The sequence below is a fragment of the Agelaius phoeniceus genome, chromosome Z (genome assembly GCF_051311805.1).
Source record: "Agelaius phoeniceus isolate bAgePho1 chromosome Z, bAgePho1.hap1, whole genome shotgun sequence".
Taxonomy (NCBI): domain Eukaryota; kingdom Metazoa; phylum Chordata; class Aves; order Passeriformes; family Icteridae; genus Agelaius; species Agelaius phoeniceus.
In genome coordinates, this window is record NC_135303.1 from 183,058 (window position 1) to 201,342 (window position 18,285).

At 44.2% G+C, this 18,285-nt stretch overlaps 1 protein-coding gene across 7 annotated transcripts in view; it reads right to left on the reverse strand.

Annotated features, from left to right (window-relative positions):
• PAX5 (paired box 5) overlaps nucleotides 1-18,285 on the reverse strand; it is a 133,500-nt gene that overhangs the window by 44,362 nt on the left and 70,853 nt on the right. For all 7 annotated transcript variants that reach the window (XM_077171377.1, XM_077171376.1, XM_077171374.1 and 4 more), the window contains one exon: nucleotides 15,243-15,372. In XM_077171377.1, the coding sequence (XP_077027492.1) occupies nucleotides 15,243-15,372 (130 nt within the window). The remainder of the gene's footprint in view (nucleotides 1-15,242; nucleotides 15,373-18,285) is intronic.

Here is an 18,285-nt window from a genome sequence, read left to right on the forward strand (position 1 = left end):
AAGTCCAAGTCAACAACCTATATGCTATCTTTCTGCTATTTAAGTAATGGTTTTTTAATCCTGGAATAAGATAAAAAGCTGAAATCAGGCACTTTACCTAGATTCTCTGATGGAAATAGTGAAGCTATGGAAATGTTGACACACTGGGGGTTTCAGTATTTTCCACCAAATATTCTCAGTTGTCAAGTTTGAAATGTTTTACTCTGTTTAGCTGAAGGAACCTGAAACATCTCATTTGAAATCACTTTGAGACAAAATTGCATTTTTCATCTGCCCCACCAAGCAGCAGAACCAAATTATTTCCAAGTCCCATCTCTTTCCCAGCTTTCTATTGGGTAGATAGCATCTCATAACATAGTGAGATATGTATCTCAGCTGATGCACCATGTAGTTAAAAAATAACAAATGTGTGGATTACTTTATGGGAAGCATCCTCCAGTGAGGTCAGGCCAGAGAACAGAAGGGATTGTGGAAAGGCATCTTGCTCCAAGCCCCGTGTGATATTTCCCTTCTGCCACATTCAGGCAGGACTGAAGCAATCCATGAGGGCCAGCACCACGATGGGGGGATGCTGTAGGGATGCCCAGGACCTTGGGACATCTCCACCCACCCCAAGACCTGGGGGCCGTGCAGCCTGCCTGTGTCTGGGTGAGACACTTGGGGGTTGCTTGACCCTCAGCCATTACCCTTCAAGTGGGAACTCCCAGCTCACATTTTGACCTGCCTGCTCCTCAGCTGAAGACAGCGACCATGGACAAAAACAGGATAGGAGAGTGGCCAGAGGGTGTCCCTAGCCAACGGTGGCCATCATGGTGTCAGGATTTATAACTGTATTAAATGGCATGACAGTTGGCCACAATAAATCAGCTTCCCTTCTTTCCAAATCACAGACAATAAAAGGTTTGGCAGTGAAAGTAATTCATCATCATAAAGACTTGAGACGTTCCAGCCTTCAATTTCACTCACATTCTCAATACACCAGAGAGGAGTGTCAGAGTTTTAGGGGAGAAGAAAGACGTGGAGAGAAGAAAGGGGAAAATAATTAAAAGAAAACATGAAGAAAGATTGGGCAGGAATAATTAGAAAGGTCAGAGAAAGGAGTACATTGAGGACAGCACTTTGGATGATGGGGCAGAGCTGCTTTGTTCTCTGCAGGGTGTATGTGATGCTGAGCAAAGCTGATGTGCCCGTACCACTCCCATGGGTCCACGGGGAGGAGGGGCTGGGACAGTGTCCCAGAGGGAAAGCCAAATTTCACACTCACTCCCCTCCTCTCCCAGACCTGTGGTGCCACCACTGATCCCTGCTGCCTACAAACACTTTATGCCACTATGTGGGGACAGAGGAATGAAGGAGATGACAGCAGCTGATGCTGGTGGAGCACCATGCCCACAACCATGGCAGTGCATTCTCCTCCATGAGGAGTGCAAATTCATTCTGTATCCACCCAGCAGGAGGGACCTCCCCGGCTGCACCAGAGGCCAGCTGCAGCCAGAAGAGCTCAGAGCAGCCACCAGAGAAGGGGAGCATTGTGCTGAGGGTCTGCAGGCAGTGTCTTGCAGAGGAAAGCACAGAAATAACTCTGTGGTCTACAAGCCCTTGTGTGACACAATGCACAGGAGCAGCGGCATTCCATCTCTCCAAGGGGTCAAGTACAGGGGTTGGCACTCCTGTCTACCACATGCTGGGCAGGGCAGGGAGGCAACATCACACAGAGCACCACGGAGCTGCTTTATGCATGTCACAGTAGGGCCCAGTGATAGCCTAGTCATATGTTAAGAACTTAAGATCAGGTCTCATGAAAACCTGAATTAATATCAAGACTTGAAGGTAGTGAAGTCCCCAGAAGAGATGGATAAAATCTGTCTCCTGAGTAGGGAGGATGCACTCATGGATGAGTGGAAGGCCACAGCAGCTATACCTCTTTTGGCCAAATGAACACTGGTCTCTCTAGAGTGAGCCATTGGGATGCTCTGGGGCAGGACATAGGGATCCATGGAGCATCTCCTGGTGTGGCCTCAGCAGCTGCAGGCGAGGACACACAAAGCAGAAGTGTGCTCTGCAACCCTGTACCGCATGTTCATGCGCCAGGTGTGATGTATGTCCCGTGTGTCTCTGTTACTGCCAGTGTTCCCTTATTCCTACCATGACCATCCCTAGTGCAGCCCCACAGGAGAGATGGACAATGCTCTGCAGAGAACTCAGGGGCCAGATGCGGCTTTGTCATCAGGCTAGGCTGGGCCATGCCCTGGTTCCACAAGATTCATAGTTTGTGATTCAGTGTCTATACCAGACAGCTTGGCTGTCTCTGCATCAGCATGGGGGTGAAGCTGGACCTGGATGCATTTGGAACTGCCTTCACGGGCTAGCATACACAGCTCAGGCAACAGAGGACACAATTTTCCTACAGTGTGAACAGCTACCAGACCTGTTCAAGGCTACACCAAGGCCTGGGAATAGCTTGTGTCCATGTGCCATATAACTACATTAACAAGGACAGAAGGAGCAAAAACAAGGTCTCTGTTTAGCAACAAACACCTGATTTGCTGACAGCCTTATCCACAGCCCCAGGCATCACCCCACCTCTTATGGACCTTGCAATTAGTGCAGATGTAGCAGCAGCTGCTGCCTCCCCACCACATTCTTCCACACACTACACACTTGTGCAGTCTTTAAGTCCCAGTGGCTGAGGACCATCCCTCCCCTAGCAGGATGCTAACATCTGGGGACACCACAAGGTCTGGACCCAAAAGTGCCAGAGATTAAGCCAGCTGGGGAGGAGATAACCCACACATCCCTCTTTAGAGGGATACTGCTGATACATGAGCCTTTTTCAGAAGTCAGTGTTCAAAAAAGGTATAATGTCATCACAGGGCTGTGCTCAAAGATTTCAGATTGTTGTAACGAATGTAGAGAAAAGCAGGAAAATTCCAGAGGGACCCCAACACTCCTTTCACTCTCTTTACTGAATTTACTTTTGAGCCACATCTGTGTGAAAATCCCAAGCCAGGTGTCAAATCTGTGGCAGCACAGGCAGTCCCCATCCCTGCTGATTCTTGTGGGATTTCCACAAGTGATATTCCTCACTGCTGGTAAATGTGCCAATTCTATCAAGCAGCTCAAAGCCAGGCAACTTGTATTTTGATGAAGTGCCAGTGACATTTTTCTTTTTTTCTACTTCATTTTTCTTTTTGTGTATTTTTTATTACAGTTCAACATTTTTAGGAGAAATTATACAAAACCCAAAATTCACACATTTTTTGCCTTAATGTAACATGAAATCCTAAAGAAATAATGATTCATTGCAAAAAAAAGCCCAAAACAAAACAAATAAAACAAACAAACAAAACAAAAAAAAACCAACCAACCAAAAAAAAAAAACCAAAAAACCAAAAAAACAAACATAGGCTTATAAAATCTCTGTTCTTGGCTAACACAGTGTTTTCCAGGGACAGAACTACAGGAAGAGCTCTTTCAAAGAATAGAGAGTGCAAGCAAGAACTTTCCTCAAAAAATACACTTCAGCATTATTAAAACATGACTTTGAACATTTTACACTTTGCAGTTTTTCTTCCTTGAGTCATCTTGTTTCACCCACATTTCTCCCAGATTTCTCCTAGATTAAAGAAATTAAGTTATGCTCACACCTTCCTAATGGTAGGAAGGTGTGAGGACACAGCAGACAGAAGGTATCCTCCTGGCATGCTCTCCATTGCTCCAGGGTGCACAAAAAGCCAGCTTTGTCTCTTTTATTATTTCCTCTACTCACCTCCCAAAACTACTGGTCTGACAACTCATAGTCAATTCACTGCAAATACATAATCTCTCTCTAACTGGTCAGGTATCATTTAAGAATTAATTCCTTTTAAGCAAATAAAGGCCGCATGTCATCAGTGGCAGAATAACAGAACTGTTTACATCAGGAAAGCTCTCTAGGATCACCGAGTCCAGCCATTCCCCAGCGGTGCTGAGGACACCAATAGCCCATGTCTCCAAGTGCCACATGCACATGGCTTATAAATCTTTCCAGGGATGGCAACTCCACCAGGGTCCTGAACAGCCCTTTCACTGAAGATGTTTTCCCCATACCTGGTGTAAGCCTTCCCCAGCATATCTTGAGACCGTGTTCTCTCTTGTCCTGTTCTCGTTCCCTGGAGGCACAACCTGACTCTGACCTGGCTCCACCCTCCTGTCAGGAGGCTGTAGAGAGACAGAAGGTCCCCCCAAGTCTCCTTTTCTCCAGTATGAGCCCCTTAGCTCCCTCACCACACCTAATAAAACTTGTGTGCCAGACCCTTCCCGGCACCATTAATTGTCACTGGACACATTCCAGCGCCTCAATATCTTTCAGAGGTCTTCAACAGCTGCCATCAGAACAATTACCTTGTCCTAGAAACAACTTCTGCAGACTCACTCAGATTGCCACTAGATTTTATTATTGTGGTGTGCAGAAGCACAGATGTCAATGCATCCTGCTACTCACCTGGAAATATCATTTTGGTGGCTTGCACAGAAATTCTCAAATGTTTTGTTATTGTTGTGGGCCAAAAGAAAAAGCAATTCAGGAAGCATTTAAGCTAATTAGAATGCTTTCCTTTCCTTTCTTTATTTTCTTTTTTTAAAAAATTATTTCCAAATTAGAGATCTACAACAGATTTCAGCATTCATCCGGCAGTGAGAAATTCTACCTGTCAGCTGAACTAGCCATTGCACAAGCTGCCAGCCCTGAGCACCTGAGCCCCCCGGCTGCCGTGGGTGGGTGGCACAGCTGCGTGTGAGCATCCCCAGGACCCCAACACCAGCATGAGACACTGTGCATGAAGCCTGCAGAGCCCTTTCCACCCACCAATATGGAGCTGGCTTGACATCCTTTTTTTTTCAGGGTGCTTCAGACCACTGTGAGCACAAGATGAGGCTGCTCAGTATGCCTGTAGAACAAGCCCTAGGCCCACCACAATAAGGACCACCACAAAGGCACCAGAACCCTCTTGTCTTAATCCTCCTGCTATAGCTACTCAATTTAAAATTGCATTTATTATCCATACCACAGTGGTATTTGGGGCAGGGGGAAACAGATTTAATTAATTAGACATTGCAAAATCCTTAAGTAAAAGATGCTATGTAAATGCAAATTGTTATTATACATGCTTTGCACCAAAATATGTTTACCATAGTTAAATTCAACATTTAAATCCACAGCCAAACTCCCAACAGAGCCAGGCTGTACATCATCAAAAGAGGCAGTTAATAGCCTGGGTCTTAGTGGGGTACAAGTGCCCTCGTTTGCTTTCTCAAATGCACTTCTTCTTTAACAGCAAGATAAGAATTCATAAAAATGGAAAAACTCAACAGTGTCGCAGTTAGACTCTGTCTTCTCATTAAAAATTACACTTTTGTTTTTCAGATTGGCTGCTTTACACAGGAGTTTATGTGGCCTTTTCTCAAATCTTTAACATGGCAGATCCTATTGTGCGTGAGGAATAGATTACTGGGAAATGCATCTGCCCTTTTATCCATTAAATGTAGAAACTAAGCTGTAACTCTTAGCATAACTCTTCACTATAAACCATCCATCTACCAACACCAATCTGCACTTCAAAACAGTCCCGCAGAAGCTAAAGTACAATTCTGTGATTATGTTCCATGTTTAAACAAGATCAACGTTTCCAGGTAGGGACAGGTTATATAATAGGTTGTGTGACCTGTATATAGCCTCAGAAGAAGACTTTTTATTGTTATTACAACTAGGCAACAACAACAACAAAAAACATCAAAGCATTTTTCCAGAAGAAAAATGTAGTATTAACAAATCTAAATTTTTTTTCTACTTTCTTCAAAACTGTGCTAATTTGAGGATTGGGACAGGAGGGGAGGAAAAAAAGAAGGAAAGAAGAAGTTGTGGAAAAGTTACCCTTGCTCTAATTTCAGAGAGTTGGAACAGGAAGTACAAATTGAAATAACTTTTCTTTGAAAAAAAAATTTAATCTTAAAATAATGCAATTTCTTTCAGCTGGTGAAAGCTGAAAAAATTTCTGTAAGCTGGTGAAAGCACAACTGTAAAACTGCTGCTGACTACCAGCTGGATAACAATTCTCCCCAGTATCTTCAGGTGACCCTTCTTTCTCTCTCCAGGGCAGGTCCATCCCACCTGTGCAGGTCCAGCTTAAACTAACCACTCCTCCTTCCCTCAATAGCCACTGGAAAGAAACAGGCACATTCTGATGAGAATCCCCAACCTTATATGCAGAAATTCTTTGGACAAGGTGTTTTCTTCTTTCCACCTGGAGCTCTTGGTCCAGGGATGACCAACCACAGACCTCCTAAATGGTGAGACATCAGCAAAGACAGTCCAGTGCTGTGCCACTGTGAGAATCAAATATATGCAGGTAACCAAGGGGGCCAGAATCCACAGCTAAAATGTAAAAAGTAGATTTATTCCATCACCATGCTGGCACTACAAGGACAAATAGACTGCTAGCTTTCATCTTAGCAGAGACAAAAAGTCTGTGGGCTGTTCCCAGCCTCACATATCAACAGGCCTGTGTAACACTTCACAACAGTGGGAATTTCCTCTGTGCTTTTATGATCTCTGCTTTTTTCTCTCTCCCAAGACAGGAAGCTCAAAAATGTCTGAGAGAGGGTCTTCAAATCTCTATAAACATCTATTTTATCTCTGCACAGAAATTCTACTTCTCAGAAAAGACAGAGTATAAAGGATAGAGGATAATTTATGTTTTCCCACACTGTTATTCTCCAGACCTTGGCATTTCCAGTTGCAAAGGCACCTAAATTATCATCCTCCTCAACAGATCTTCTTTTTACTACACTTTTGTCCCAGTCACTCTTAAAATACAAAGTAGTAACTGCTACTTGTTTAATGGACAAATAGTGTTTTCTAATAAAACCAGGTTTCTCATTGTGGTCAGCAAGATCTGGATTTAGACCTGAATTCATGATAATAAACAACCTACAACTGCTGAATCAGCTAGATAGGAGATTCTTAGGTTCATTCTTTTTGACTACAGTAATGTACAAATTAAAATAAACATCCCCTTTCTCCCCCAGGAACTGCCACAAGCAGATTTCATAATGCTTTCCCCATCATTATTAAGGCATATTTTTACTTTTTGTTAATGAACTACTAACCCTGTATCACACTTTTGCGCCTCTAAAATAATAGCAGTCTTCACTGTAAACATCAGGTGTTCATGAAAGAAAGAAAAGTTCTGTTTCGATATGTATTCCTCAAAGGCATCTGTTCGGAGCTGGTTTTGCCCCTAAATGTCACATTATTGTTTCAACCGGACACAAAAATTACATAGTTGTCTCAGATGCCCATCAAAAATGGTCCATAAAAGGCAGATCAAATCCAGCTCGAGACAGAGGAAAAGCATTCTTTCCTTGGCTCCTGCCAGCACTACATCAGAAAGCAGAGTTAAACTTTAGTCTTAAGCACAGCAAAACTAAAAATTAAAGAGAAGTGGAACTTGGAAAGAGGTTGTGACTTTGTTCTGATGTGGGGTGAGTACCCAGAACCCAGCTAAGACCCAGCACAGAAAGTCAGCCTTTCCTTCTTTTGTTGGCCAAAGAGTTCAGTCTGTGACCACACTCCACCTCACCTATTCAGACTGGTTAAATATTCTATATATTGGAATAATTACCAATATAGCCAGACGGGACGTGCCTTGGCTTGCTGGCCCTTGCTGCTCGACCAAAAGACAGCAACTGTGGTGTTTTACCCCAGAGACACCTTTGGCCAGCTGGATGTGTGGTGTTTCACCCCAGAGACACCTTTGGCCAGCTGGATGCTGGTGTTTTACCCCAGAGACACCTTTGGCTGGCTGGATGTGTGGTGTTTCACCCCAGAGACACCTTTGGCCAGCTGGATGTTGGTGTTTCACCCCAGAGACACCTTTGGCCAGCTGGGTGCTGCAGCTGGGCACTGGGAGACAAGCCCAGGCTTGCAGGAGCTCAGATTTACCTTGGTGGAGAAGCTTTAAGGGGATGGTGAAGGAAAGGAGTCGGTTCTGATGGAGGGTTTGGATCCAGAGCTTTATTCTGGCCCTCAGGCCTCTGAATGCAGCACCAGCTCCAACAGAACTCCCTGAGCCCGTGGCTGCTGCTCCTTTAACCCCGGGGAGAGGGGCAGGGAAGGGGCAGGGAGCCACCAGCCAGGTCCAGGAGGGGAGGGACAAAGGGACAAAGGACACCTGGATGGCCCAATGCCCCCCAGGGGTGGAGGGCATCTTTGAATTGTGCCAATCACTCAGCGCTGTTCTGGAATGCCAGGACTGACAGACAGTGCTGGGAGGGGTGAGGGAGGGAAAGGAGAGGTGGCTGACACACCTGGGGAAGAAATCTTCAGGGAGAAACCTGGGGCATCTGAGGCAAACCATGGCATCACACCACAACAATTCTACCTGGATGTGCACACCTCACCACATACTCTTAAGACTGAACTCTTAATTTTTCTTGTGTACCCCTAAGACTGCTAATTTCCAAAGCCATAAAAAGAAATAGGCCACATTTCAAGATGTTTACACAACCCAAATGTCCTCTCTTCTGCTTACACTCTCCCAGCCATTACCAGAGGAACACAGCCCTTACAATCTTCATCAGAGAGGTTCAGCCAGGTCAAGAATCCCAGGGAAGGAGTTTGAAGGCTGGTATCTTTCCCTGGTCACTAGAAAGCAATAAGAGAAGATGAAATGGCCTCAAATTGCACCAGGGGGGAACCTTAGATTGGACATCAGGGAAATTGTCTGCACTGAAAGGGCTGTCAGGCACTGAAACAGGCTGTCCACAGCAGTGATGTCCCTGGAGGGATTTAAATGACATGTAGGCATTTGGAGACATTGCTAATCATAGACTTGGCAGTACTGGATTAGTGGTTGGACTTGATGATCTTGGAGACCTTTCCCAAATTAATGATTCTCTGACTGAAAAAAGGAAAAGAATACAAAGATTCAAAACCACCACCCCCAAAAATGAAGCAATGGAAAGCAAAACCTCCATATTTTCCTTCCATGTTTTGTGGTATCTCTAAAATGTTCCCTTAAAATCATGTACAAAAAGCAAAATAAATTATGAGAAAGCTTCCTTACCCACCTGCTCCATTTTCATGCCCAGGCTGGTAGAGGCAGACCCAGAAGGTACCAGTGGTCCTAGTAACATGGACTGCAGGCTGTCCCACAGCCACCCCAGGCCTAATCCCACCAAAGAAGCAATGACACACAGCTCTACCCAAAAGCATGGAACCACAGAGTCAACCACAGAAACACAGGGCAGCTGAGATTAGAAAGAAGTTCTGGAGTTCACCCAGCCCAGCTAACTTGGCTATGCAAAAAAGTAGGTGTCGAGTCCAAACTCAACACCTAAACTCTAGCCTGTGGCGTCAGGGGGTTTCCCCAGACCCCTCCAGCCTGGCTTCTAGAGATGTATCCTCTATCCACAGGCTGAGAATGATCTGTTACCACTCTTCTGGAAGTGATCTGCATCCTATTGCCACTTGTTTTCTTGTTAAAAAAAACAAGTCCTTTTGGATTGCATTGAGCTAAGTGCTGAAATACATTAGTCTTTAATCCTGGCAAGAGCTCAGCCTGGGATTTTAGAGTAGTGACTTCTTTTCTCCTACTGAAGGCATCAGAATTCATGCAGTTCCACCATCTCACACGTAGATTCAGAAGGGACAAATAATACCTTCCATTCAACAAAAGCTGGCAAAACAATGGCTCATAAATTGCAGTTACATCATGATGGCACAAACAAAGTAGCGTGAAGACTCAATGAGCAGATGAGACCGAGCACTCCTAAGGAAAAACAGACTGAGAGGCTAACTGAGCACTGCATTTCACCACAGAACAGTAGAAAGAAATGTCTTTTGGCCTGCATTTATCCCATTTTAGCAACTGTTTTCCCTAACTAAAAAAACAGAACATTATTCCAGGAATATAGATTGCTAAACACATCCCTGTTACCTGCACTAGCCACAGATCTGTGCCACACATGAATAACTAACTATCTGGCACAATGTACTACACCTAAGATGTTGAATACATCTACAGTAATGAAAAGGTCAGGCTGATCTTCCCAGGGGTGGAGGAGTCTGCTCTATGTTCAGTTCAGCTTCACATCTGGGATCACCTATGTCTAGTGGCAGAGTCCAGCAATGCAAGCCAGAGCAGGTAATGGAGATGACAGCCATTGGGAATGTCTGTCCTTCTCCATCTCTTCCAAATAATAAACTGATGCTGATCCTGCTCTTGTTCTCTTTTTCTCACCCTTTTGATGTGCATACAAAATAGGCAGCAAAGTCCATGGATTTGGCTCTCCAGAGCCATTGTCTACAAGGCTGACCACAAAAAGAAGCAAGGAACTTAACACTACAAGCTGTGGCTGCAAGTTTGAATGCAGAAGATAAGACATAACTTGTCCATACTTGGCAGAGTCTTGGTCTTCCTGCATGTGAGGAAGAGCAGGTGAGCCAAGGGTGATAGAGATGTCCCAGCATGGAAGAAGACCAGGCTCCTCTACTCCATCATTTGCTAGACACTGACAAAACTTGCCCTGTGACACTTCTTTTAATGGAGTGATACAGCGTTCCCATCACAGCCCAGTGCAGTAAATGATGCTTCTCTGCCCCTGGGTGAGGTGAGCCTGGTCAACAGCCACTCCTGGCTCTGTAAGAACATACTGACCCTGCTGCTGGACACAGCCAGGCTGCTGCGGGTTCATCAATCCACCCCCAGTGCAGCCTTGGAGAGCCGTATAAAGATATCAGTTTAACGTGGCTTTATCCTCTCAAAGTGACACCAACCATGCTGAAATCAGCAAGTCAAAGCAGGAAAAATGCATCTGGAGATAATTAGTAACAATCACTGCTGCTTGGAAACTGCTGACAACAGCAGCAATGTGCTGGGTCTATGTCATTGGCTTGTAAATGGAGACACTGTGGTAGCATGAAGTGACTGAAGGGTTTTTTTAAACTTACTGTATAATGTGGCATAAAAACAATGCAAAGAAAGCAAATGGTTCTCTAATCAGAGATTTCGCTGGTGATCCACAGCACAACAGAGGTGGTGGATGAAGTGGTACTGAGAGCTGTGACTACATTTCTCCTTAGCAGCAAGTACTAGCATGAGTGTCAACGTTTAAGCAATCCTTTAATTTTCAAGATCTATCCCATGTTTGGATCTGCCAGCTGGCTAAGAGAGAGAAATGTTACATTTTCCACGAACAACTGCACAGAGGATCTTCGCCATCTTAAATCTCAACAATGCTTTGCCATCCACACCACAACCTAGTAACAAGAGCAATGAAAAACTGTAATCATAGTTCTGTTCTCAGACATATTTCCAATAAATTATTTTATAATCTTACATATTTAAGACTGACACCATGAAAGAGACTAAGTTCCCCAGATTACTTCAGAACTTCTCATAAAGATTAAGCTTGAACAGCAGATACAGCTATAGAAAGACACAAGTGTTCCTGGCTCGAACTCGTGGTTTTCATATTTTAAGTTATTTACCCACTTTTCAGCCTTACAATAGCCCCATTCTGTGTTGAAATATCAGCAGTTGTGTTAACAGCTCTGCTCCACACACACAACCAGAAGAGTTCCTGGTAGAAGAGATGTTTCCCACCAATGCTGCTCTGGATACCATAACTCATTTGGCAGTGTTTTAAGCAGCTCTTGGTCTCATTATACTGAAGCTGTTACAAAATTGTTTATAATCTGGAATGTCAACACAGAAGTGAGATCGACCTCAAGGCATAATAGCACCAAACACAGACTTAGGATATTTGCTGGACTTTTATCCAATTAACCCTCACTTTTACAGTGGAAAACACACTGCCTAGCATACTAAAATATGTTGCCCCCAAGGCTTTCAGGTTCATTCTCTGAGTTTGTTCACATACATCACAGGACAGCCTGTATGAAACAAGGAAGAGTAGAAGCACTCAAAAAAAAGCTAATAAATTAAAAGCAATGCAACTTCCTGAATGTCAAGAGAAGACCAGAGGTAAGGCTGGCCATTCCTCCTCCAGTAAGGAGCAGTTCACATTGAAAATGCCATCACAGATCTGTGAGGCTTAGGCTCTTCTGAACTGAGGGGAGCAAGGACCAGGAGGTGGTTCTGGCAGGATTTCTCTGATGAATAAGGGCATTACCACTGAAGTGGGGCTGACACAAAGCTGACCTTTCTCCAGAGATTGTTACCTTATTGATAGCCTATCATCCCCTGCCCATCCCAGCCACAGAACACTAAACCAATAACTGGATTTTACCACAGCTTTGGTCAGGCCACAGACCACAAAAAAAGCTCTGAGAAGGCAGAATAGGTGGTGTTCTTGCCGACATTTGTTGGGCCTAGTACTTATAACCACTGTTGTGCACCATTTCCCAGCTCCTGATTTTCAGAGATACCTACCACAGATTAAGGTCCCATGGCAATATGCACCTTATGCTTACAAGGGAAATAGGGTCAAGAAATGTGTCTCCTTTTCCAAATTCCCTGTCCCACAAAGGAAACAGGCTGGGTAAAGAGTTGTGACTGAAAATATTACTTCTATTACAGAAGAAAACAGAGGAATCTGTCCAGAACTACAGTGGGAAATGTACCAGCAAGTGTACTGTAATGGACATGCCTTGCACATTACAAAGTATAGCTTGCTACTGAATCCTTCCTGCTCCTGACAGCCTGCACAGCCCTTTCAGCTCCTCAGGAAGCCTCAGAGCAGGCACCATGACTCAGGCATACAATACGGGCCCAGACTGTGATGAGGAGTTCTGGGTGCTCCCAGTGCATGACCAGCACAAAACAATTCCTATGGCTATTAGAAAGAGAATATGAAAGTATAGCAGATAGACAATTTCCTCCACAAACCTATCAAAAGGCATAGGTTTTAGAAGACTCCTGATATGCTCATGTAAATCTTCATTTTATGAATGCTGTTGATAGAAAACTCTACAGGACTTTCAAATTAAAGATATAAATACCCAATGTCTTGAAAAATGTGTTCTGTTGTAGCTGTCACTCTGGCATATTTAAGACTAATGGCAGGTTTTTTCTAGAACCTGGTGTTCATAAAGCCCACTCCATATTTTTGAGGAGAACTAGCAAATTTAATATTTGGAACCTTTGCTCAAGTGTCGGTAACATCACAGGGAGAACCTCTGTGAAATCCATATTGAATTCTGCAGCATCACCTCTGTAATAGGTTTTACTCTAACAAATGTGATCAATCAGCTCTCAACACTCTAAGTAGCAATGTGAGACATATAAGAAGTGCTTAAACCACGGTAAAGAAAGAACTACCAGCCAAAACAGCTTTTGGCTGAACCTCATTTTGGCCAGGTGTAAATCCTGGATGAGCAGTCCCTTAGAAGATGACAGAGGCTATAGTTAGGTCACCCCAAAGCCTTCCTTTCTCCAGCCTGAAAAATTCCAGCTCTGTCAGCCTTTCCTCATAGCAGAGGTGTTCCAGCCCTCTGATCAAACAGGATGCCTCCTCTGGCCCGGCTGCAGCAGCTCCACATCCTCCCTGTGCTGGGCCTGAGGGCTGGAGGCAGCTCTGCAGGTGGGGTCTCACCTGAGCAGGGCAGAGGGGCAGAATGGCCCCTGCCTGCCCTGCTGCCCACACTGGGGGTCAGGCCAGCACAGGGCATTTCTGGCTGCCAGCATACACGGCCAGGGCAGGGACAGCTCTCACCCACCAGCACCCCAAGCCCTCCTCCCAGGGCTGCTCTGAGTCTGTTTGTCCTCTGGCTGGATCAATCCTGGAAGTAGCCCCAACCAGGTGCAGCATCAGCATCTGGCCTTTTTGAGATTCCCATGGGCCACTTCTAGGCATTTTCCAAGTCCCTCTTGGATGGCTCTGTCTTTCGGGGGTGTCATGGCACTCTCAGCCTGGTGTCACCTGCAAATCTGCTGAGGGTGCCCATGGTCCCTCTGTCTGTGTCACTGATGAATATGTTAGATAACATTGGTTCCAGCACAGACCCCTGATGGACATATAGATATATTTGTATCAATGCTATATCTCCTTACATCTTACAAGCCACAGACCTCCAGGAGTCCCTCTTTCTGTCCATCCATCCATCCATCCATCCATCCATCCATCCATCCATCCATCCATGCCTAGACACATTTCTTATCTATGAGTCCAACACTCAAACCACCCATTCAGAACCAGACAGATATTGAAAGAAGTCTCTCCCATCCCCCTTCCAGGTACACATGTATTTCTTTCACTCTCCAATCTCTTCTGAATTCTCCTAAACTTTGTCAAGAAAAGCTGAAGACTGATACTTTACTGAGTTAAAACAACTTTGTAACAACACTTGTTTTCAAAACTTCTCCTCTGCTGGATGAGATTTTAAGGCATTAAAGACATAGTAATACTTTATAAAAAACAGTATAATCTTCCACAGTAGCTACAAAATTAAGCATTACATCCAATCTTTGTCAAAACAGAGAAAATCCAATGAAATTTGCACCAATTAGACATAGAAGTAACACACTGAGCTAACATTCCTATGAAACACAGAGCCTTAAATTTTAAAGCCCTCCTTTTTTCTGACTTGCACAACTAATTTGGGATACAATTTAATAATTAGCTTACCATTTGGCCAATTTCCTTGCAAGCAATGGGGTCAGTCCCAAATAAATAGGTGACCAAAGCATTTATGAGACCCTAGCTGTTCCTTAACTCTTGCTCTACAGCTGCTGAATAAATGCAGATGATTTGGCATTCCTTGAGCAAACAGCCTTTGGTTTTCATTTAAATGCTCAACTTTAGTGCACGGGTACAATTCAGAAATGGTATAAAATGAGCTTCCAAAATTTAGGCTAGTTTGAACTGTCATAAAAACTCCATCCAGTCAAACATACCAAGTGCATTTATGAAAAAATAGCTCCAAAGCCCAAAAGCAGAGGCAAGCATTCTGCTTTTCAGTGATGCGGTGGTATTCAAGATGTACTTTTGGGGTGGAGGGGCACATCCTTTCCTGAACAAGAGGGATGGAGGCTCCATCTGTCAGCTACAAACATACACAAACCATTTACACAAGCCATTCAGCTCTCTTTCAACAAGAGCTCCTATGAAATCACATTCGAAAAGAGACTTTTTGAGCAAATTACTCCACATATGACACAATTCTTCCATAAAGGACCTCATCATGCAATATGAAGGTACAGACAATTCACACTACTTACCAGTGTTTGAAAATCATTTACCTGTGACAATAGGATAGGACTGAGGCCCAGGAACACTTGCTCCCAAATCCGCTGAAGTAGGGCTGGTTATATTGGCCTTCATGTCATCCAATCCACCAGCTAGTGAGGCCATGGCTGAGTATTCTGTTGCCTGGAAAAAGAAACAAAAGACATTTTAGTGGAAATAAATTCACTAATCAAGAGCTTTTTTTTGCCTGTGCCAACAGAAAGTAGATGCAATACAGAACTCAAAAATCCTTTGTTAAGCCAGTGTTAAAGGCACTGCTCATTTACACTGGGCTTTTCAACATTCAAACTGTTCAATAAGTGGGTCTGTGCTTATCACCAGTGTTCTCAGAGAACACAAAAATAGGTTTTCTTTATAAAACCAAAGACAAACTCATTAATATGTAACAAGGCTTTCCTGAAAGAGGAAAATTTGTAGATTACCTGCCAAGTGCAAGCTACTTTCTTGTTAGGAAAATGTTCATGCCTCTTAACCTCCACACTCTCCATATTTCAGGGCTGGCACTTGAGGGGACATGCACTAATGAGAAGGTGGGAACAGGTTTTCCATTTTCCTTTTCTTAGGAATGTTGTATTTCTTGCATACAGGAAAACGGTATGTATATACAAAGAGTTTACTTAATGGATGCATTTGTAGGTAACTGTTTCTAAATCCAAGTTATTTAAAAATAAAGCACCTGACTGTAGTAAGAACACTGTGCCATTTCCAAATAATTTCCTAATCTCATTACCTGAAAGAGGCTATGGTAAGCAAGCACAGATCTCAGAAATCAGAGTGTTTGTATCCTATAAACCTGTTTAAGTCTCCATTGCTACAGCGTTCTGCATTTATAGTCAATGAGGCCAATGCATGTATCTAAAGGATGTATATGAATATGGAAGAAAGCTTATCTTCATTTGCCCTTTTTCAATGATTTCTTACTGTCAGGATCATTCCCATGAATCTGTGAAGTTTTCTTTCAAAGTTCTCTGTTCCCTGCTATCTGCCCTTTAAGTTTTAATCCCTTATTTGTGAAACAGCAGTCATGCCCATATCAACTGGAGATTGACTTCAAATAAAAAACTACAGTGGGAACAGGTAAACTGAAGAGCAGCCACTGTAATGCCAGTCTCTAATGAACTCCTGAAGATTAAGTCAATGCAGAAGCCGTGCAGAGATGAAGAAATGCAGATGAACCCAGGATCACATGGGGGTTTTTTGGAGTAACCAAAACAAAACTCAGAAAAACACAGAATCCCAGACTGTTTCGGACTGGAAGGTACCTTAAAGACCAACTTATTATACGTGCCCTCTACCATGCTGGGACCTAGACCAGGCTGTTCAAGGCCCCATCCAACCAGGCCTTGTACAGCTCCAGGGGTGTGACATCAAAATAAGTTAACTTTTTTTTAAGGAAACAAAAGCTGATCTGAGTGAATACATCTTCCTCCTTCCCACAAGTTTCTCTGACAACCCAGCACATAATCTCGTGCTTGCAATTAACTCAGTACCTTAGCCAGGAATACATGCTGGTATCTCCGTAGCTCAGGTCTCACTCAAACAGAAGGTCATTCACATGGATAATCCTGTATTAACAGTTCTGTGTAATAAACATGTTTTTTCTGCAGACACCATTTGCATGAGTTAGGAGTACAGCCTGTCACCTTGAAGGATCCCTCTTGCAGATGAGCAAGCTAAATACATTTTACCAGGGACTAGCTGCTGGCCACCCTTGTCCTGCACCCAGCCCATGCATCAGAGTCCTCTGACTTGTCTCCTAGGATCCTACATAACCTTTGCATTAAAGTTGTACTGTTCCTCTACATAACCTTTGCATTAAAGTTGTACTGTTCCTCAGTTCTTTCAGCTCATGCCTCCTCCAACACCCTCTGTAACCTCACTTTTGCCTTGCCATCATTCAGCTAGGCCGTTTTGTCTACCATCACTGCTTCAAAGACTCCCACACCTCTGACTCATCCCCACTTCTGCTCCTGGGAGAGGACAGCCTTGGGAACCTCCCTCCTCTGCAGAGGACAATGATAATGGCCCCAGCCTTCCTTCTTCCTGCAAGTGTAATCAAAGCTCCTTCTTCTCATTCAGCACACCACTATAATGGATTTCTCAGCCTTCCCACACTATTCCATGTTTTCCTGAGTCTCTAACCCCACCTCTCCCCTATGCAGGGTACATGCACATATGGAGGCACTGCTAGATTTTTTCTTTCCCCAAAACCCTAATCTGGCAAAACATTAGAGAAACAATAGCCCTGCAGAGACATCCCAAGCAACTGGGGATGCACAAGCATGGATGGGCTGGCAGCACAGCAGAGGAAAAACCTGTCCTTGTGTGCTGATGTTTGGAATTTCTGGTATCTCTAGAAGAGCACACACAAATCCCTGGGGAGGGATGCCTGAATTCACCTATGTTGCTCTATGAAAGCCATAACCACACCACATGAAGACTAGAAAATCCCTTTGGATCCTCCCATGAGGAAGATCCACCCCTCCCAAGAGGCAGAGAGTGAATGTGGTTTCCCAATTACAAAGTGAGACTTGCACACATGTAGTTTGGGAGGAAGCACCTAGCTGGAATGGGACCCTTGCCGTGGGCAGGGTCACATGAGGGGGCTGAGGAAGGAGGTGCACATCCCAAACTACAAACCCAACTGGAACCAGCCTAAGCCCTCAACTGCAATTCTCAGACACAGGAATACATAACTCCATAGCTTGCTTCCCTTCAGGAGTCCAAGGAACTGACCCTGGGAGAAATGGGACCAGAGTTAAGACTTTTAACCTGGAAAGACCTGGAAGCACCATGCAAATGAGTCATGAGTAGCTCTCTGAGCTTGGAGAAAGTGACCATTTCTAGTGTCAACCAAACAGCAACCAGAGTGTAGCATAACCTGGCAGGAGTCACAACACAGGTGGCCTGTGCTCTTCCATGTCACTGCACCATAGTGAGTTGGTGCAATATACAGTGGCACAGTCCCAAACCATGGAACATCTGCAGGAGGGACTGGAAGCATTACAGTTGCTCAGCACAATGTGGATGAAGAGC